Source organism: Thermobia domestica, chromosome 15, assembly GCF_964235325.1.
Source record: "Thermobia domestica chromosome 15, izTheDome1.hap1.1, whole genome shotgun sequence".
Lineage (NCBI taxonomy): Eukaryota > Metazoa > Arthropoda > Insecta > Zygentoma > Lepismatidae > Thermobia > Thermobia domestica.
The window spans coordinates 133,821,309-133,844,911 of NC_137468.1; the positions used below are offsets into that span (position 1 = coordinate 133,821,309).

Here is a 23,603-nt window from a genome sequence, read left to right on the forward strand (position 1 = left end):
CATGCCCAACCCGTAGAAGAAAAAGAAGAAAATTGATTTTTGTTTTTTAATTGATATTTCTTGGACCCTGGCAACACTGTACATCCTCATACGCCGGCAGAAAAATTCCCACGCGTAGACCAGACATCGGTAACAATAATATAAAAAAATGAAGGACGTAGGTTCAACAGTAAGGGAGATAAAAATTCGGAACCGCAGACAAAGAAGGGTCACTGTGTATATTTTTTACTGTGGTCTAACTTCTGTTCCTTAGATCTAGCATCCTCCCTAATTGTCACAGAGACATGAAGCATACCGCGTTGGAAAGCTTATGGAACCCCCTTGCCAGTGACGTATCGTTTGTGCTCCCTGTGACCAACCTGTAGAAAAAGAAGAAGAAGAAACCTTGAAAAAATTGGGAAAATCTACACTTTTACCTTTCTTGGGCTCTGGCAACCCTGATAATCGTTCTACGCATGAAAAAATCTTGTTTCTTTCTTTAAATCAAAGGTCGCTTTAATATAAGTACTATACATAAAACAAAAATATTCTTAAGCAAAAGAATGGGAATAACGAAAGACTTTAGGAGGCAAATTACACATCGACATCGTCATTGCCTACGCTAACACTGTCCTCACCATTTTCATTTAAACAGTTAAGACATTCAGTTTCTTGGCATACGCCACAAGCAATAGCAAATAGAAGGTCATACCATAATACAGTGTACAAGACAATTCGTTTTATAGAAACATAACACCTATATATAAAGCAAAAATATTCTAAGGCAAAAGAATGGGAAGACGAAATACTTTGAGAGGCAAATTACACATCTACATCGTCATCGCCTACGCTAACACTCTCCTCACCATATTCATTTAAAGAGTTAGAACATTCAGTTTCTTTGCACACACCACTAGCAATAGTACATGGAAGGGCATGCTTTCTGCAAGTATAATACGTTCTTGCACACCCGGAAGCACAGTTGCAATGAACAATGGTGAGCAAATTCCATACCCATTAAACACGATGGTTGATGTGCCATATTTACGAACCGTATACTCAGCAAATGATGCAGCGATATTGTCGTACGAACTGCCTTTACACCATGGTAGTCTATGAAACAGAGATCCTCCGTCTAAGACATACAGAATATTGTCTGGCTCCGTTCACTCAAACTGTGCGCTCTGCTGCTTGCTGAACTCTCGTATCGCATAGGCCAGTGGGGCTTTGTCTGCCTTACGCATCATGCTGGGTGACTCAAATAAAGCCGATGGGTAGGCACATAATTCATGCGCTAAGGTCTCCTCTAAAGATGTGCTGCCTACATTAGCGACAACTAACAGTCTTTGAAACAAAAGATTCGAATCGACGGAGATATCGCTGCTGATTTTAACACTACTCGGGGATGCTAGAGTTTTGACTTTATCTGCACGTTTCCCCTTCACAGTGAACAGGTCTTTACCAGATAGTTTCTTCGCATGGTCTGCCCCAACTGAAAATAAATTATGAACGTTGACCGAGGAATCCGGTGTGACGCCAGTGGCAATGTTTCTCAACGATTTGTCTCCGTCAAATGGTGAAATGGGCTGCAGTCGTGCAAGCATGCGACGTGTGTCACTGATATCACGTGACATTCTTGACGTTTCGGCTCCTTTATGTTGTTCGCTAGTGACATATGCTGTGTGAGTAAGAGTTTGCATCGCCAGATTGTACTCGGAGCATGCTGGCATTGAGAGCACCCACAAAGATCGTTGCATCTCCGAAATTCCACTCCCATGGGTTAGACCTCCAGTGGATTTTAGCGATCTCATCAGAACCTGCTCTCTGACTAGATCAGAGGACAACCCAGCCCAATAAGGGTTGCTTCTTCTAATAACTCCGAACCCATTTTGAAAGCTTTCGTGAACGTTGGATTAACCGATGGCAGCGTTAACATTGTTTGCAGGTACAAGCAAGTCGACTTCAAATAATTGAAGTGTCCTGCTGCAGCGAAAATGGGAATGCACTCTGCTATAGCATCAAGGTGATCCTCCCAGCTTCCTATTCGGTCCGCTGCCACAAGTTTCCTTGCTGTAGTTAACATGCGCTGGTATGCAAGAAACAACTGACTTTTTTTTTTGATGTGTTAATAAGTTCTGACTTTCGTGCTTCTATTTTTTCTCGGGCTTCTTGAAGAAGATGTGAAGAACTAGCTCCAGTTACAGTAATCTCACCCGACATCAGACTCTGATAGAGAGAGTAAGCATCGTTGATAGTTCTGTGTGTTCCGTTATCGGTCTCCAGAAAAACATTCTCCACAAGCAATGCACTTAATGCGAGGTCAACCATCATGTGCGCACGGAAGGCTCTTGCTACGGACTTGCCACTTAACATATGTACAACCGAATTTTCTCCATAAAACCTCATGCAAGATTTCACGTAAGCCTGAACCATCTATCAGGGAACCAATTGCTCCTAGAAGGTTCATGAGAGTATGAAATAAGCCCAACAGGACAACCGTGTCCTTAATACTGGTGTTATGTGCTCTGTCATGCAGGATACGTGAAGCTTTCCTAAACAGTGGTTGGTCTAAGGTGATGATTGGTGTGACTATATGTTCTCGCAAGATTATTCAGGCACACTAAAGTGGAATAGATGCATGGCATATAAGATGGATGGAGGTCAATAATCGGTAAGCAGAGAACAGTGGATTTCCCTGGATGATGAAGAGATGGATATGCGTGAATGGCCTGCATCATTCCTGACCAGTTTGGTGTGCGTGACGGAAAGTGCCAGGAAGGTTTCCACAAAATATCCAGGGAGCTTTCGTTCGGTGATGGTGCTGTTACCAGTTCACAGTTGACCTTTTCAAGAATAGCCCTGGCTTCAGTGTATGCGTGAATGGGAACACTGGCAAGGGACTTCACATCAGCATCAGAGACGGGCTTCCGAAGAATGGTTAGACTGGTAGTAGTGGATGGAGTAATGGCCGCCAACATTTCTATACCATGGAATGTGCCTAAACCACTCAGCGTTTCGAGATTATGGTCTACATTATCCGCTGCAAAGAGGAGAGTCTGGTCTGCTGGTATTTCGATCCCACGATTACCAAATGTACTTGCAGCACAGCGTTCAAACCGCTGCACTTCCGCATATGAAGAGCAAAATCCCAGGTGATGCAGCCTGTCAATCAGGTGTTTCGATCGATAGTGGTGGTGCAGCTGCACAGCAACACCTAACTGCAGAGGAGCTAACATATCTCTTGGTCTGGCTGCTTGCATCAAACACTGGCCAATCGATGTTATTTTGGTTTCATTGCCCTTTCCGGCAAAAAGTATGGCATAGAATAGTTTAAGGCTAGGTGGAATGTACTGAAGAAATTCCTGAATGCTCAAGTCGCTGGGTGAAGAATATGTAGTTTGGATTTTATGTCGCTTTTGATCAGTCGAGCTACGGTTTCTATTATTCTATTTTTTCCTTTTCTTCATAATACTATCGTGGTAAATCACGATATGCCCGTAGAATGTGATTGGCAGTTTCTCGAAGTGTAATGAAGTCGTTTTTTCCACTGTCAATAGAAATTATATTTTTTTCACCGAATTACTCCATTAGTTGACGCTTCATGCGTCGTCCGTCATAGTGATCAGTCCCTACAAGAAATGTGCCCATTTCTGTAACAAGTTCTCCCACAGTTAGTTGCTCATCATCGTGCTCTTCCAAATAACTACAAATGCGCTGAAATGCTCGGATTCTCTCATCATTTGTAGGTCGGCCAGCCCGGAATTTTTTTGATGCTGACTGATTGTCGGTGCAGTATTGTTGAGGAATTGATTTACCTGTTCGAAAGTTGATACTACATGATCTGTGATAGACACAATCTCCAGCATGAAGATCAGATGAGAAGTACTCAATTCGACCTCGGACAGTTTATGACCCGGTATCGTTTCGTTCATTGCAACACTTTAAAATATTGTATGGCAATGCTTGTGTTTTCACTCGCACATTTTCTGATTTCAACACGTGACGGTCATCAAATAAGACAGGCGTTCCGCAAAACAGGCAGTCACTGTTGCTGTTGAAGGACCCATCCGACGAGCGAGTAACTCGTTTTTGCATCGGCGATGACGTTTTTCTTTTTAGGGCAATCGCAATATCTTTTTTATCAATGTAACGTTTGCGACACGAGACATGAACCACCATACTTGTAGCGGCGAGAATGTTACTACCGCGAGCCTTACTGGCATTGTTCACTCCTTCAGCTCCCTTTTCTTGAAGTGTGATGAGGTTATCGTCAGGATCTAGGCTTCTGCAGATGATACACAAACGTGTAAGGGAATCAGCCATGGTTCTTCAGTGCCTAGGTTCATGCAAGACTATGATATGTAGAAAAGCTTATGGAACCCCATTTCCAACGACGTATCGTTTGTGCCACCTATACCCAACGATTATCAGGGTTGCCAGAGCCCAAGAAAGGTAAAAGTGTAGATTTTCCCAATTTTTTCAAGGTTTCTTCTTCTTCTTTTTCTACAGGTTGGTCACAGGGAGCACAAACGATACGTCACTGGCAAGGGGGTTCAATAAGCTTTCCAACGCGGCATGCTTCATGTCTCTGTGACAATTAGGGAGGATGCTAGATCTAAGGAACAGAAGTTAGACCACAGTAAAAAATATACACAGTGACCCTTCTTTGTCCGCGGTTCCGGATTTTTATCTCCCTTACTGTTGAACCTACGTCCTTCATTTTTTTATATTATTGTTAACGATGTCTGGTCTACGCGTGGGAATTTTTCTGCCGGCGTATGAGGATGTGCAGTGTTGCCAGGGTCCAAGAAATACAAATTAAAAAACAAAAATCAACTTTCTTCTTCTTTTTCTTCTACGGGTTGGGCATGATGAGTGCAAAAGTCACTTCGTTGGAATTTGTGGTCTATGAGCGTTCCAACGAGGTATCATTCATGTCTCTGTGTCAATTAAGAGGGCTACTAGGGCCGCCAACGTAAAGGTCTACGATTTTTTCAAAAAAAACATGGTCGGCCATTTTGAAACCGTTTTTGGGGGTGTTCCCGTGGTCCGATTTTGTCGGATTTTGGATATTTTCATCAGGTGAGGTATCTAAACAAAATACAGGTGTAAAACTAAAGGTTGCAATTTTGCCCAGGTTGAGGGTAAAATTGCTCTAGATTTCCTGGACTACATGTATTTTGTACATGTTTACATGCGACATCTATTATTGACAACATCTTAAACACTTTCTTCTCTTAAATTAAGGAAAGTAATATACTGTAGTTTTGTGCAAAAACTATACGTGACAGAAACAGTCTTCATTTTCGGAATGAGCATGTCAAAATTATTTAAAAAACAGCTATTACCTTGGAGACAACCGAACCCATGCTGACCAGTGATTAGAATATTGAAGTTGTAGTATGCGAGTTACAAACTAATATATCACACACCCGGTGGAAAATTGTTACAACTCAAAAAAAAAGGAAATTTTGAGTTATCATCGCTCAAAAGAGAATAGAGAAGAGAATACTACCTCCACCTGGGGATGTTTTCGCATAAACGTAACTAAACAAATTAACCCCTAGATGGCAGAAATACCAGTATTAAAGGGAGCGATTTTGGTACAATAAAAACATAAAGGTATGTTCCCACAAATGTGTAATTTTGACTTGTAACAGTCTTCCACCGGGTTGTGCGATATATTACAAACTTATCTCCTGTAAGTTGGTCACCTGTCTAAAGTGGTCACTTTTCAGTCGAACCGATGGCGACAAACATATACAGGTTTTACACTAGAGAAAGAAACTAGCACTGTATCTGCTCTGTAGTTAGTGGCTCCACTAACTTACATAAAATCAGTCAGCGAAAGTGCCTTAGGACGAAACTTACAGCAAGAGGAGCAATATTGATCCCTTGTATTAACAAACCAATTGTAAAAATAGTACTTTGGATATCGAGTAAATATAATGAAATATTCAATATATATTAGGTATAATAAGCAAATTCTACAGTTTATTCAGATGGATATTATTTAACATTACTGAACATTACTGCATAGATCCAACATTAATCCTCAGTCAACATCACACGTCGTAACAATCCGACTTCACACTTACATAATTTTTTCTCATACCGTACTCACATCTGACATTATAGTTACTTCACCTCACGAACACTTCGTAATGTTGAAGTTGGAAGGACATGAGTTCCGAACTCATGAGCGCCGACCTCATGAGTTCCTGGATCTTTGGTTTAGATTGCAATCCTAAATAATACTTCAAACGTCTTAGTTTCCACAGCAGATGTGATTTCTTTGAGAATCAGTGAATTGAAAATTGTATCGGTAGCTCGAAGACAGTACTTGTTGTACAGTATCGCTGTTTGTTGTTGGCCTAGGTCGGTATTTTCTAATCTTTTGTGTTTAAGTATAAACCATATTCAGAGATAACTAAATGTATTGTGCAAAGATTATTGTTCTATACTCTTAATTTGCAACTTGTAATATTTGTATCGGCTATCGTGGAGAAATGGAACTTCCATGGTGGGTTAAATTTATAGACATCAGAGCTAGGAAACTTTGGAGGTAAGGTTTGGCAGCGAGAAATGAAAGGAGCGACATTACAGATCAGACTTAGTTTTAAAGGAGAAACTGAAACATTGATTGCAACCGAAACATGATAAACGCACATCGAGATAGGATTCCACTAGAAGGTGAAGAGATGCTAAATGAAATTGAAGGTTGTACAACGTAGATAAGAATACAAGAAGTGTTGCTGAAAAATTAAAATAATAATGCAATATATTTTGACAGTAGCGTACGCAGAAGTTCATCAAAGGGGAGAGCTTCAGCCTCCCAATTTCATATATTTTTCAGGTATTTCGATATATATATATATATATATATATATATATATATATATATATATATATATATATATATATATATATATATATATATATATATATATATATATATATATTACGATGGTAAATGTGTGTTTTATACAATATCTTGCTCAATGAGAGGATTAAACCCAGAAATTCCCCTTGTGTACGCCACTGCGGTTTGATATATACGTTAAGAACTTGAAATGTTGCAAGTGAGCTGCGACGAGTGAAACAAAATTAGGGATCTGAATGTCTCCCAACTGTCAGATTTCTCTCTGCCTATATAATATATTTTGTAAGGAATAGAACTTGGTAGAAATGGGAAGGAGCACAAAACAATGACTATATGATAAAGAATGCTTTCCAACTGTACACGGACTTGATAAATCCGAAAAGTGAGTTTGATTGATCCTTGGGAAGTTTGACTTCTTCCAAAATTGTAAATTCTAATGTTTCTACATAAGAGAATTATGGTGGAATGGTGATTTTGTTTGATCTCTATATTGAAGAAGCAATAAATAAATGAAGAAAATGGATGATGTCAATAAAAATGAGTAACTACTCCTGAGAAGTCCTGCTAGAGAATCGGAGTAACTACACCTGGAGTAATTCCTCCCTCAATTTCGTATTAATAAAATAAGCATCTACTCAGGTCGAGACTGCTCCAGATCTATGAACGTTTACTCGCGTTTCATCTGCACGTAGCAGCGAGTCGTGTCAATAAGAGGAGTGATTATTCATTTCTCCCATCTGTGGGCTGTCATTTCGTTGTGGTTAACCTATGGTGTAGCATCCTAAACGCCATGGAAGGGACAAGTAGCAACGATAGTTTCAATCAAAGTGCATTTGTGGATATTATAAAAGAGTTTCTACTGGTACTTTCAAAGTCACAGCTACCAGAAAGTAAACGAAGAAAAACCCAAGCTTTGAAACCAATTACAGTGAAATGCAACGAAATATCAAATACACCAACGACTGAGACACAAATCCAAAAGAAAATCGTTAATATTCGAGCGAGAATAAAACAAAAGACTGATTTGAAAACGGGAAACAAGAAAGTAATACTGAAACATGGGAACGAACCTATTGGAGCTGATGGATGCTGATTCGAATCCAGCAACATCAAGATTAACACGACAAGCTCATATCGCATGTTGTCCAAGTTCTTTGTAGATTGTTTGGCTTTTACCCTTTTGGCTCCCTTTGTTTCCTTTTTAAAAAGTCCAGCCAGTCACGTCGTAAGGCACGTCCATCTGCTAGCGTTTTCCACACCAGACGTGTCCCTTTCCGCCTTGACATAAACAAAATACATATAGCGTTTTCCACACCAGACGTGCCCCCTTCCGCCTTGACATAAACAAAATACATACACACGTATACCCCGTTCCTATTAACGTATTCGTCTCCAAAAATAATAGGTTTCTTCATTACCACATGTGTACAGTCAAGTGCTCCGATAGCATCCGGAAATATATATTGTTCTTGCCATCCTGCATTTGCTGCTTGCATATCACGCACGCCTGCCGGAAACTTAATCCAGTTTTCAGATTTCGCAATAATCGCATCCATTAAACTTGTAATAGTCATAGACACAGTATTTTGAGCCACACCAAAATCTGATGCTCCGACCTGAAATCCAGAATCACTCATGTAACGCAAGAAAACCCGCATCTTTTCATCATTACTTAGTGCACCACCCCGAGTTTCGGTTGATTTTCCTAAAAAATGTGCTAACCACTCTACATTTTCTTTCATGAGCCTATAATGTTTTTTGAAATCACCATTTGCAACATTTCTATGCAGTTTATTAGTTATTCTATGCTGCAAAACAATCATATACTCTGCCATATTTCGCACAGAGTCACCTACTGAGCTCGCTCCACAAATGTGTAGAAGTTGCACCACAGAGCAGTCTGAATTTTCTTGATATCAAACGCGGAGTATGCGTAGTTACTCAGCTCGAGAATAGAGGTGTGATTACTCCAAAGGGGAAGGGCTTCTCCGAGGTCAGCTGAGACGAGACGAATAGTACTCAGTTCTCCTTTCATTGATACCAATGCAAGTAACTCCTCCAAAATTGGGAGTAATGAGTAACTTCTCCGTTTTATTGATATCACCCAATCACAGCCCAGGAATGATTCATAGACATACATACCTTACAACGAGGTTACTTTAGGGCAGCTGGGATAACTTTGGGATACATACATTTTTTGGATGTTGAGCATAGTGTGGAATACCCTGTTATCGCCGAAAGCGGAATTCCATGGCTCCGTCAGAAAGGCAAAGCTCCACTGCTCTCTAATAGAAACGGGTAACATTCATAAGTCCTAAACAGCACAAGTCCTAAACGGCATAAGACCTACAAATATAGGCACTACTCCTAAATTTTAGGTCTTGTGCCTTTTAGGATTTGTGTCGTTTAGGTCTTGTGCCGTTTAGGTTTTATGCCATTTAGGACTTGTGCCGTTTAGGACTAGTGCCACGAAATGATTTTTAGGTTTTGTGCCGTTTAGGTCTTATGCTGTTTAGGACTTGTGCCGTCTAGGTCTTGTGCCTTTTTCATTCACCTGGTTTAGTTCTGAAATCCTCCACCACCACACGAAATTGCAACGATGCAGCAACTAAAATTTACGTGACAATAATGTTACGAACGTAACTAATTCCAACGGTAACAGCTATAATTGTATTACTAATATTATTATTATCATTATCTGTTCTGCAGTTATACATGAATTACATTATATAGCCTATTTCATTCTAAGAATTAATTATATAGGCCTAATTGGTTAAGAAATTCATTTCTTTCAAATGGAGATACGAAAATCCCATAACAAATTTCTAAAAGAGAATTTATTAAAACTGTTTAAACAGCATATTTTATCAGACTTTTCTGAAACCAAACAAGCATTCAGAATAGCAATATATATATTCTGTGGAATGTATTTTATTAAGAATAGGACAAAAGCGCGTTAACTTTCAAAAGGTAGGACAAAAGCTCACCAAAGTTTGCTTAATTAGTTCAAAAGTCCACTAGATATTTCACAAGTAAACATTAAATACCGACTATATACAATAAGAACGCAGACAGTTACTATATTTCACAGTGTGTTTTGATAGAGTTTATATGTATAAGCAAGAAAAATCAACAAATAACGCTAAATTACTAATGTAATACGCAATACAATACGTTTGAAGAAACCAATACATAGTCATTTAGGGATGTAGCCTGCGAATTATCCAGGGAAGCAGGCTTTTTCATATTAAAAGTAAACCAAAAATATATTTCCAAATTACGAAAGCTTCAATAAGACAATAAATAACAATGTTATACAATAAATATATATACACGTACAAATATACATATATTATTATTATTATTATTATTTTATTATTATTATTATTAGTATTATTATTATTATTATTATTATTATTATTATTATTATTATTATTATTATTATTATTATATTTTGAGATTGTTACCTTTCAGAAACCTGGGTCTTGACAGTGCGTGAATTTAAAACTACAGCTTATGGGAAATATACGAGTTGAGTTGATTTTAGTTTAGCGTCCCGTTCAGCAGCGAGGCTATATGAGACGTGGACCTACTGATTAACGTGGAATCCGAACCACATGAGCTCCCGCCGGGAATCGAACCCGGGTCTCCCAGGGAAATATACAAATAAGAAATCGGAAACTGTTTATGGAAGTCCATTTGTTTGATTGTCTTCATCTTCTGTACTCTTGCATAAAAGAGTTAAGATAAGTGACTTTCTGGGCATACTACAAGTAAAGTCGTTAAATTTTAATTTTAATAAAATCATTTTCTTACGAAAGCAGGATATAAGAAAGAATTTTTGGAATACGTATCATAAAAAGAGTGGGGTAAGATTTCTTTTTTTAAAAAAGAGTAGCGTATCTCGCAAATCTCTGAAGCTAGTAAAATGAAACTTGACATATTTATAAACTTTCCACTGTAAAACAAACAAACAAAAAAACCTGATAATTCAACACATAAAAGAGAAAGAACAAAGAGTGCACTTTCTTTAATGTTTGGGGGTGCGGTGGCTCAGTAGTAGAGTGTTCACTTCCGGTGCTTGGGGTCCCTGGATCGATCTCAGCTCGCGCCGTGCGGATTTCGTGGTGAACAAACACCGTGCTCATGGGTTTCTCGGGGTTCTCCCATTTCCTCCCACTTTCTTCATTCCACCATTTCATTTATTTCTCATCGTCTCCTTTAGCCTAATCGGCATAACTGTGGGACGTAAAACTCAAAGATTTCATTTTTTCTTTAATGTTCGAATTCCCCATTACTTATTCAAAAAATATTTATAAAGAAAAGAAGGATTTGCTTAAGCTGGATGTGTGAAACTCGGTATTTCAACTTTTAACTAAAAGTAATAAAATATAAGTTTCAGTGTCTTAAAAATTATATTTCTAAGAGAGAAGGAGGGTCAATTTCTATAATATTAAAATTTCCCACTATTAACGAGATTTGGGCAGAAAACTCTTTTCCTTTAGGTCTGTGTTCGTCCAGTTAAACAAATGAGAGTATAAAGTGGATGATTAATTAGGTTCTTTTAATTATTTTTACATGTTGACGTAGTTTAATTTTTTTTAAAAGTGTTTCTTTCACATTCTGTTATAAACATTATTAATTTGCTGTAATTATTAAACACAGACTAACCCTCACTTGGGGGACTATGAGTTTGTTTTGGGTGTTAAGCCATCATTTGACGTCCGTGACATAACCTTTGATTTTAACTTCACGTCCAATCAAGGCTCAGGCAATCAAATTTTTGCCAGAGCTAGCTTAAGTTCTTAAACCATGAAAATGAGCTGTACCCCAAGCGAATTAACCAAAAAGCTATGAATGCTTGTTTCTTCAGCACCATGCGGAATTGCAATAGGTTAGAAATAATCAAATAATAAAGACATCTTAAACTATATGCTAAATGAGATTTTTAAAATAATAAATCTTTACACGAAACGAGGCCGCCAACGAATCTTCATTCAGTGTGAGCAAGCTGGTTTTTATATTTAGCTGCTTAACCTCTACTTTGTGTGTACCTTTGGACACGTTTTTCTTCATTTCAATTATTGTATTTCTACACCATGATTTTTTTGTTCATGTTTACTTTATTGTACGTTCTTAGTTAATTCTTTAATCATTGTTAATTTGTTCATTGGGAGTTATTTTTTTGTTTTATTCATTTACAAACAAATATGTTTAAACTTTTAGAATAACTTTTTTAAAACATGCTGGAGAGGATGATTGAACATGTAGTTAATAATAAATACTGTAGAAGTCTAACTTTGGCACAAATCAAATGTTTAACATATACTTCCTTGAAAACATGACTTGTTCCAAAGTTATCTCAATTGATGGGTAACATTTGGAATGGAATGAGTGGAGTAGCTTTCTCTCTTTATCTATTGATCTATCTGATATATATATATATAGTGTTCAGATAGTAAAATTATGCAAAGCGGAAGTTTGGTCCTATTGTGTTTGGACAGTTTCAGATCGAAATTATGTACTTTTTTCATAGTTGTCTAATTATGCTAAAACTTATACCAAAGTTTTACCGTACACTTAAATTTTCGGATGATATCGTGCTGTTGGCAGACACTGAAAAAAAAAAAATAGAAATGCGTTTAGACGGAATACAACAGCACCAAATTGAAATGAACAGATAAAAGTATGTTCAAACAGTATTTAGCGCCAATTGTAAGGTGAAGATCAACAAGAGGAATATAAAAGCTATGAGGTGCGCAAGAAATGAAAGAAGTAAAATAAAGTTCAAAATAGCCGATCACCTGGTGAAAGTTGTGAAGGAATTCTGTTATTTAGGAAGTAAAATAATAAGTGATAACAGGTATAAACAACATGTAAAATCCAGAATAGCTCAGACGAGGGAAGCATTCGAAGAAAAATAAATGTTTCTGGCTGGAAACATCTACATAGAAAAGAAGAAAAATCTATGCAGACATACGTAGGAATGTAGCATTGTATGGGTGTGAGGCATGGACTTGAGAAGAGGGAAAACGGAGAATGGAAGCCATCGCAATGTTGTGCTATAGAAGGATGTTGAAGATTAGAAGGGTTAATGTAAAATAAAAGAATATTAGAAATTTTAAAAGGAAAAAAAAGTATTCTGAAGAATATTTCGAAAAAAAATATTGAACACATTACTAAAAATGAGGAAATAACGCAATTGCTATGAATGAAATGCCAGAAGATAAATACCTAGAGAAAGTACACGATTAAAACATCGTACCAAATAATACCGTACAAAATGTACGGAAGAAAGCGTACCGAGAAAGAGGGAGTTTGGTTCAGGATAGGAAGGAAAGGAAAGGTGTATCAAATAAATCAAAAAATTGCTAACTTGAATATAATAAAGATTTGATGTTCGTGAATCCATTCCATGTCCAAGTTTTTAGATAAATTAAAGTCTTGTAATCCACGTAAACTATCTTTGAAAAACTTTGGTAATATAATATACCTAATATTACACATGCATTCCACAAATTTATCACCAATCACATAAGTAATTTTACCAAATTGGTAGACTTATCTGGTAAACACCGTAGTAGCTAATTTAGTGTGATCTTCCATAATTCTATACGGAATGCACCAAATAAGTACGATTATTTCGGGTAAATTGTATCAAAGTTACAAGGAATTGAAAATTTAAATTTTTGTAAGACTTTATTTCAAGAAAGTTCTTGGTTCCCTTATCGAATCATGTAGATGAGTTTCAAAACATGTAAAGATCATATTGCCGTTTACATCAGTATATCTTACACCATTTCCGGGGAAATGACAAAACAGATAGGCATTGCTTCACTCTTTAAAATGACTTACTTGTGTGAAATTTTTATATCAATTGTTGTTGATCTTTGCTTCTACAACAATAAAACCATAGGTTTTGATAGTTATTATAATAATCTTTATAAATTCTCGCACCTACATAGTTTGAAGGAGTATTGCATATCTTAGCAATCATAGAAGGTTTAATGCATACTTCCTTGAAAAGATTATGTCCGAAAGGTTCCCAGTTCAGAGACATACACAGGATATGCAATCTGGGGGACCAGATCCTCAAAATCTGAACTTTTCTGTAAATTTGGCCTAATTTTAAGGGTTGTTTAACAAATTTTAATATAATTTATCCTCATATTGAATTTGAACTTCCCCTCCTCCTCCAAAAGCTTTGGACGCCTCTCGAAATAAATTACTGCCCCAACTGATATATATGATTGGGTGTAATACTTATCTGAGCACTTTTTCGAAACGAGGCCTTTTGAGGAAAGTCAAATTTTTAATTCGTTGTGACTTTATTCCTATTTATTATTGTAGCATTCTTAGTTTATTACTCTGAACAATAGATATGATATTTTGAGTTTTCTTTTTAATACGTAGATTTGAAATTTATAATAACCTGACGTAGTGCAATTTCAAAAAATGTATTTTTATTTTGGGTTGGGACCACTGTTAACCTGGTAGCATTGCAGAGTATGTCAAACAACATACCACTGTCAATATTTCCATCATACAAGGTTTCAGTATATTTTACATATTAGTTTAAAAGCTAAAGCTCGCAAGGCACCGTTGCCCAGCTTCACAGGTCTCTATTTTCATGGGTTATCACTGAGACTGGTGTTCTCAGACTGAAACGTCTGGAACCATCTCTGGCACTTTTACAGATCCACAGCACCATCGCCATATATGGCATTGATGTTTCGTGGCACTTTGCTGGGTGAAAGTCCCTGGTGCAATTCATACAATACGACATGCCGTATATGGTCCTTCGACAGTGTGATGATCAAACAGAAGTCATAATTCCAAAACCTTCTACACACTGCTGCACAACGAAGTGACCTATACGTATGACATGGCTATGGCACGTGTCGTCTACTTCACTATTCACTGGTCAAATGACGACATTGCAGCGACATTACTTACGGAATGTGCTGATAAGTCCCACTTGGTTGATCCTAATAATAGCCTTAGTGTGATCTGATAACTCCACCATTGTTAAATGCAGCTCAAGATAAACTCGACAGTGATAACTATGTTTTTTTACATTATTTAAAATATCATGAATGAGAATTAAGAGAAGAATTGAATATGAAGAATTGTCGTACTTATGCATCATCACGGCCTGTGCAAAGTAGGTCTCATATAGTCCCCGGACATTAAACTACAAAGATAGTCATAAGTCTCGCGATATTTTTACAACTCAAATAGCAGGTGCGTGTACATGCCATGATCGATCTTAAGTACTAGGCCCAACTAGCCGAAGAGGTACTATGGCAAGCGAACTATTTAACATGGAACTACTCACTCCGTCAGTATCTTCAGTTTTTAATGACATTGACGATGTGGGCTCATAAACGTCTGATACGTCAAATAATATTCTATGAGTTCGAACTCGGGCACAAAGATGCGGCAGCAACCCAAAACATGTGAAAGGGGAAGGTGCAGTGAATCATAACACAGCAACTCATTTGTTTCAGAAATTTCCTTCAGATTGTAAAAGTGTCAAGATCAGTCGAAGTGCGGCCGCCCAAGGGTAACAGATTCTGAAGTCATACGAGACGCGATTGAGGAAAATCTATCCACCAGCACACTACGATTGTCGCCTTAACTTGGCAAGTCCTAGTCCGTTTTAATGCGTCACCTTCAAGAAATAAAAAAAAATAAAAAAAAGGATCTGCTCTATTGTGTCACATGAGTTGACCGCAGCTCAGACCCAGAGAAGATGTGTGACGACAATTGTTGCAGAATTCGCGTCTGTGCATTCTCTGAAACGGATTGTCACATGCAAACAAAAGTGAATGTTTTTCGAAATTCGAATGTGAAAAAAATGTTTGAGCAAGGGCCGACTTCCAGAACCGATCGTCAAATAAGGCCGTTTCGAGCATAAAGTCATGCTCTGTGTGGATGGAACAACAAGAGGGTGATTCTCTTCAAGTTCGTTCCTTATGGTCGTACCATCCTAATGATCATACGTCGTACAACCTTTACTCCGAAAAATTATAGCGGATGTATGCTGCACTGGGCCAAAAATAGCAACAGGCTAACACATAAAAACACTCAGATCGAAAAAGCAACAAAACTTCAGGAACTTGATGGTATCGAACTGATACCATACTCGACAAATAATCCTCATCTTGATCTTGCGGATTACTAGTTTCGGTCCATGACGCACTTCCTGAAATCATGATGCTTCATCAACCACCAGCAGATGGAAACCACAGTAACTGACTGCTTTGCCTCTAAAGGACAAAACGTGATATTGACGTGGAATCGAGAAACTGGATATATAGGTGGCTGCAAACAGTTAAAACTTAAGCCTTATCCTTCTAATATTATAAAAACAGAATTTAATCAAATATAAGTTAAGCAAATATTCTATTTTTAATGTAGTTTACCTAGGATTATTCTTATGAAATTCATAGAAATAATAATTTTTGACTGCTTTATAGTGAAGTTTTAAAACTTGATCTGCGGGAAATTATCTTCATTTCAGCGTATTGCAAAATGATATATTTCATATTTGTCTTTCAAAATTGCTATTGGATATAAATCTGGTCCTAACTTTTTTTGTTTTGAATTTTTATCATCAATTGTAGGGACTTTTCTTTGCATCTTTATTATATTTCTCCTGACAAATATCCTGTTTGTACAAAGTGTTAAAACCAACTCGGAAAGCCAAAGTAAAAGTCAATATGATGAAAAATACAAACTTTATCTTTATATGCAAGCTAATTATCATTGTTGTATTTAAAAAATAATAATGTCAAAATTTCGTATAAAACTGTATGGTTTATATCTTTTTTGGTAAATTATGTAGTATTATGTCGCTTGTTTTAAAAGTAACTAACTCCTTTCTTAAAATGGAATATCCCTTTCTTGGAATAGTTTGCTTCATTTTCTAAAGGATAATAGTTTTCGTGTATATATTTTTCGTTCTTTTGTTGACAATGTTAGCAGGATTGAGGGGTTGTTTGCTCCTAGTTTCAGGCACGATGGAGGGCAGAAACCAGAGTGCCGAGTTCACCATGGTCAAATGCTTCCATCCCCTTTGGAAGAAAATATTCCGCTTGTTAAAGGTGAGGTAACTGATTTTAGATTTTGATTATGTAGTCAAAGAGAGAAAAAGGATTCTAAGCACTTTTCTTACATACAAATTAGAAACTGTCACTTCATATAATCAGTAATGTATAATAAAATATTAAACGTTGTGATTATATGTGTTTGGCACATGTATGTCCTTTCTGTATATTTATTTGTATCTTTCTATAACAAAAATATTATGCAGCCTGTGTATGAAAGGTGCTTTCATGCTTTTTGCATAGGTGGTCTGTCTATTTTAAAATACAGTGACACAGATTTATAGGTTATTAAAACTTATTAGGACGGTTGTCTTATGGATTTCCTATGTATTTCCTTGGTTTAAAGAAACTCTTAATTCATGTTCCATTATTAATCAGAAAAACTTAAAAAAGAAGTAGGATTCACGAACACAGGCATCCACAGAGGGGGAGGGGCAAGCTGAGACGATTGGCTTTCCTTGTTTGGAATTTAAATGTGATTTTTTAACGTGTCTGACAAACGATACCTACAAGTGAAGAAGCTGAATTAACTTTTTTCCGACACTTTTAAGAACTCTTTACGTATACCAGTGCTTTAAAATCTCATTTTTGAAAGAAACTTTCGAATCTGAATCTTAGTTTCGAAACATTAACTTGGATAATGTGGTTTCACAAGCTGGTTTCCGTAGATAAGATTTCTGCTTATTATGTAACATTAAAAGTGTTGCTCAGCGGGTAAATAATCATGATTCTGTGAAAGCTGTATAACAAAGTATTCCAGTATGGGTATTCGTCATTAAAAAAAAAAATCAAAGGACTGTGGGTGAGAAAAGTAATTTCGTCACTTCCGATCTCAACCTAAGTTCAAGGTCCAAAAACTCACATTTCGATTCTAAATCATACGTCCGCTATGTAAAGAAAGCAAGGACGGTGTGTGTTTCATTTTATTTACATGTAAAGACACTTTCTTATATTTTTAAATTTTTTATCAATAACCTCTTTAAAGACCTTTCATTTGGAAATTTGGTGGAAAATGGCAATTATCTGCTCTCTTACATAATTTATGTCAATGTAAAACATAACTAAACATGTAAATTCTACGTGTAGCCCATGTCGTTGGAATCCACCGGAATACTGCCGGATAGACATCATGCTTGACCCACCCATTGAGGAAAGTAATAAAGTACAATTATTTGTGGACCAAGATGTACCAGAATAAAATATGGATGTCATAGTTGGTCAGTATCTCGTGATTCTTGTAGAAGTGATAACTCGACAGACAAAGATAACGTTGAGCATGGTGTAACTGCTCTGGTGCTGGTATCGTATGAGAAGTGAATCCGTATGATATTGGAAAATATTTCGGACAACTTCATTCCATATCAGACAATATTAAGGTCAAACTATTGCGTAATCCGTAGATACAAAATACTTCATCTGATTTCAAAGCAAACACAATCTGGAAGTCGGCCATTCAGATTAAGTGGTTAGAAGAAAGTTCATTTAGCAATTGGTTTGCATATTTATTTATTTATTTATTTATAACAGGTTTCAGATACAGCACTAGGCCATTTTACTCTGAAACATTTTAACAATTTGATAACCTAACAATTTAATCACAATTTGAGGTCAAGATGGTACAACACAACAGCGATATTACAAAAATAGCTTATTTATAGATGATCTGAAAGTATACTCACTTGAAAAAACGTCTACAGTTTCTGGTAACTGATTATAGGTACTGACAATTCGGTTTAGAAGGAAAGTTTGGACAATATTAACTCTTGCCGCTCGAGTGTAAAAGAGATCACTAGACCGTGTTGTTCTAGCGGGTACGCGAAAATTGATCTGACTTAACAATTGTTCACATGATATGTGGCCATTTACAATTTTTTTCAAAAATATTAGGTCAAAAATTTTGTTTCTCACTAGGGGAGGTTTGATATTGAGGGATTTTAAAACGCCATTTTTTGGAAGTGTTCGGAGGTGAGGTACTCGGTAGGATACAATGGCTAAAAAGAAATTAATTACGGAATTTATTTTTTTTAAATGAGTAGGGCAGACCATAGACCAGATTTAGCTGTTCAGAAGAGTGGTTGTCGTACATGTGCACTGATTAGACTAGTGGTTCACCGTGATGTGCAAGAATAGTTTATAGCGCGAACTTTTACCAAGTATAAAAATTTTCACTCTAGCTGTAAAGAACATACGAATTCAACACGGCACAGAGTCAATAGCACGTGCAACAAATTTTCTTAGCGTTGCCGATAAGACGCAGCAAAGTGTTGAATAAATGACTACGCAACTTCGTGATAAAGTAAAAGCTAATAAGAGCTACGTGAATTTATATCCGGCATTTTTCTGGTTTGTTCAACTCATGACTTTTCTCTTTGTAGAAAAGAATCTCACTTCAGTCTTGTGTTTGGTTATCTTCTTAAACATCATGGGAAAAAGGGTTATAAAGTGTTATAGGAACAATATAGCGATTCTGCTGCAGGAAATGCGAAACAAGTATCATATCGAATACAAAAAGAACTAATTGCAATTGGTGGACAAGTTTGTTTGAATACAAATAGTAAGTGAAGCAAACATTGTGAAGGTGTTGTCAGTAACTGTAGATGAAACGATGGGTATATCTGGTACTGAACAGCTTTCAGTCGAAATTCGTTTGAAGAGTTAAGCCAAACGTGAGAGAATTTTTTGGGGGGGAGGAGATTTGCCTACCTTGCTGAAGCAATCGTAAGTTTCATGCTGAAGCAATCGTTCGAACTATTGTTAACTTTAGTTGAGGTCGGCCGCGATCTGTCAAAATTAGTTGGTCAGGGTTTTGACAGATGTAGTACAATAACACGCAAAGAAGGTGTTAAAATAAACATATTGAAGATCGATACTCCGGAGCGTTGTACTTTCACTGCTCGAATCATAGGCTAAATTTGGTCATCCACGATCGAAAGAAAATTACTGTAATTTAAAACATTATGAAGTCTGTTCAGAGGTTATCAATATTATCTGCGATAGTGTAACAAAAAGAAATTTGATATCAAATATTCCTCTTTCTCGTGAAGTACGGTAGTTTTCGAAACACAAAAGTATCCATATTTCCACGAAAACTTCTTTGTTATCGTAAACGCACTACAAACATTGTCTACAAGTGCATGCAAAAATTCGTCAACGAGGTTCCTTACTTATTATTTGCGAAATACGGCTCTATGTTTGAATCTGTTACTGTTGCTCTTCAAGCAGTATCAATGAAGCTGCACAAAACAGAAGGTCATATTGAAGAACTTTTCTTAACCGAAGATCCCAGGTTCGAGTTCCGGTCTAGTCGTGCATTTTCACTCTTTGTATATCATTGAATTCGCACCTATAGAGGAATTAATGTGTTAAAATTGGTTGTTTTCACTATTTGTCAAGATAACTTTTTCTTAATTTTTCGTCAAGTCATTGGTCTGAACCGGCTGAGACGTTTCAAGGCATAATGGCAAAAATAGTAGAAGCTGTAGAAAAACTTATTTGGGAAATAAACCTCCACAACTTGCAGGCCAACGAAAAAGGGCCAAATCAGAGTGTTAGCACATCTGAGGTAGAGTGCTTTCTTATATGTATTTTCGTTCATTATATAGTACCAATTATTTCACCAATGATTTGTAAAAGAAAATAACGTAGCATCTGCGTTGTTCTTCTGAAACGTTCAAATTAATATCTCACAGATGAAATAGGATATTTTATGGCAAGGAAAATTTCAGTGCGGAAGTTCAGTGTTGATTTGAAATGTGACGCATTAGGGATTTCAATGAACCATATATTGATCTTCTCTGACACTCGCACCACATTTTTTAGCAATTGCAGAAGCAACTATAGAACGGGTCACTTGTACAGCTGAAAGATCATTTAGTATTCTGCGACGAGTGAAAATGTGGTTGTGATCAAGAATGGTCCAGGAAAGATTAGATGGTTTGTGTATCATGAGCGTACACGGAGAGCTTGTCGACAGAGGAGAAAATGAGCTTATTGAAAAGATAACAAAATTCACCCTGAAGCCCCTATGAATAATACGATTTCATTGAATTGGACGTCCAAAATTACTTACTTGACTTCTCTGGATTCAGTATATGAACTTACACACAGAGAGTATCAATCTATAGTACGTATGGTTCGTTTTTTAACTTCGATTTTTTAATTTCTTGTCGTTATACAAGTAAATAGATGTCTAGATTTTAATGGTCAGTTTGTATAAGTATTATTTAAAAGTATAGAAGATTGTGGCTATAAAGTATTATAAAATTGAGACATCTTCAAATGACTGTGTTTGCACTCTTATCAATGTACGTATGTAAAAGAACCAGTAATTACAAATTTGCAGTCAAGATCACAAGAATGGTTGGAGTTTGGTTCTGCAGAGAGATGGCGCGCAAACTACAGAAATTCAAAGTAAAATACCTAACTCAAAACTCCTGAAAGAATGATAATACTTTATTCCTCCTGTGGGCAGATCCCGAAACTTGTTGTCAAGGTTCCATCGTACTTCGGAACGTCAGGGCCACATTGTTCAGGAGATTCCCTCAGAATTCTTATTGCCTTAGTGATAAAGGTTTGATCAAGCAGTATGAATAATCACAATAGGATGACTTTTATTATTATTATTTATAGAATTACTTTATAAAAGTCTAAGGAGGTTTCTGTTGCGAAAGATGGAACTGGCAACTTCTAATATCGTGTTGGGTTTTCAGGCATGATATTGGCTATTCAGTTGAATTTGAAGGTTAGCAAATGTCTCACAATTGTTTGTATATATTAAGTCCTGTGACTGATATTGGTCGGTTTTCGGGATTCAGGAGATGGTTACACGTGAATCAGAATTTATGAGTAGCATTGTTTAGTCGGGTGAAGCACAATTCAAACTTAATTGACTGTCAATAGGCATAATTGTATGTACTCGGCCGAAGATAATCCCCACATTACTTTCGGAAAGGGTATAAATTTGCCTGGTGTAAATGTGTGGTTTATCTCCTAAGGGACTTACTTTTTTTTTTTTTTTTTTGACGGTACTGTAACAGGAAGAAATTACCTAACAATTCTTGCTGATTCCATTTTCCCTATCGTTCATGCAATAAACGGTAATTACAGGTTATATTACCAAGATGGCGTCCCGACGCACTATCATAGGAATGTGCGAGTATACCTGCCTTAAAATATACTAGGCCAGTCGATATTACCAATTGAATTTCCTGTATGTTCTCCAGACCTTACGCTGCTCGATTTTTTCTTATGGGACACAGTAAAAGATTAGGTGTACCGTCGAAAATCACGTAACCTGGACACACTCTGGAATGAGATTCAAATAGTGTGCATAGAAATTTCATTGGACATTTCGATGCGAAGTACGAAAGCAATACTCAGAAATATATTGATGTTGAAGGTTACCATTTGGAACATTCAGTTTAAAATAAGTGTTCTATGACAGTTCAAAGTGTGTATATATTTTTTGAGCATCCATTATAATTTAATAGTTTAACATAATGCCTTATTCTTATGAGTTTACAGAATGTTTTAGGTCTCGTTAGACTCCTCGGTGTTAGCAATTCCAGTGTAAATGGTGTAACTCCCACCTCCTTATTGATCTCACGTGTTGTTTCAAATTTTATCTCTTGTATGTAAGTTGCAACCGTCATAATTCCAAGGCATTGTGAAGTATGTCTTTCGATAATTTTCCTAAGACTATACAATGAGAGACTAACATATCATTACAAAAATCACCGAAAGATAAATTCGATTCGCATTATAACAGTTATACTTTTTCTGAGAAATATCAACCACAAACACCATGTAGAATGAATAAGTCTCCGACAAATGCCAATTGTTCAAAATTTTAATCATGAAGTTGAGATTTTGAAATTGGGAGGTTTCTTCCAGAACAATTACTGCCTTTTCTACCTTTCTGCTTCTTTCCAATTTTAATGATAATTTGTTCGCCGTTCTTAAATATTTTGTCTCATTTTTATTTGCTTCACAATTGGAAGGATTCTTGCGTTTCTACATTGAAACTGTGATATATATATATATATATATATATATATATATATATATATATATATATATATATATAGGGTGTAACAAAAAGGATACGGCAAAATTTCAGTGGTGGATTCCTTATGGTTAGACAAGCAAAAAAATTCATATGACCTTATGTCGAGAAATGCATCGTTACAGATTTACGGCCATCGCTACTTCTACTTGATGAGTAGAAGTCTTATATGGAACCGCCCTGAAAATAAATGTAATTTTTAAACTGATACTCAAAAAATCGGCCAAATTTGCAGTTGCAGCGTGCTATAAGTCTTCCACGGTCAAAAGCAGAAACCTGTTCAGATTGCCACGTTCGACAATGAGAGATTTATCGACCTTCCAGACATACTCACATAACATAACACTCAACAACTATGGAACTGTGTAATTCTGACCTGCTTCTGGTTGTTTTTCAGGGAGGTGCACATAGTGTGTCGTAAATGTGGGATCAATCAGTCGATTCCTTCTTGTTGCGTATTAATTAGTATGGTGAAAATTGTTTCTGCAATGACATTTGCACTATATGCTTTAATTGTAAATTGAGTGTGCTTAATTAGTTGCCCAATGCTACTGTAAACTCTTTT

At 36.6% G+C, this 23,603-nt stretch overlaps 1 protein-coding gene across 1 annotated transcript in view; it reads left to right on the forward strand.

Annotated features, from left to right (window-relative positions):
• The window catches only part of LOC145671246 (RING finger protein 207-like), a 456,974-nt gene that overhangs the window by 415,562 nt on the left and 17,809 nt on the right, over nucleotides 1-23,603 (forward strand). Inside the window, exon 11 of the mRNA XM_081740160.1 lies at nucleotides 16,877-16,971. Within this exon, the coding sequence (XP_081596286.1) occupies nucleotides 16,877-16,971 (95 nt within the window). The remainder of the gene's footprint in view (nucleotides 1-16,876; nucleotides 16,972-23,603) is intronic.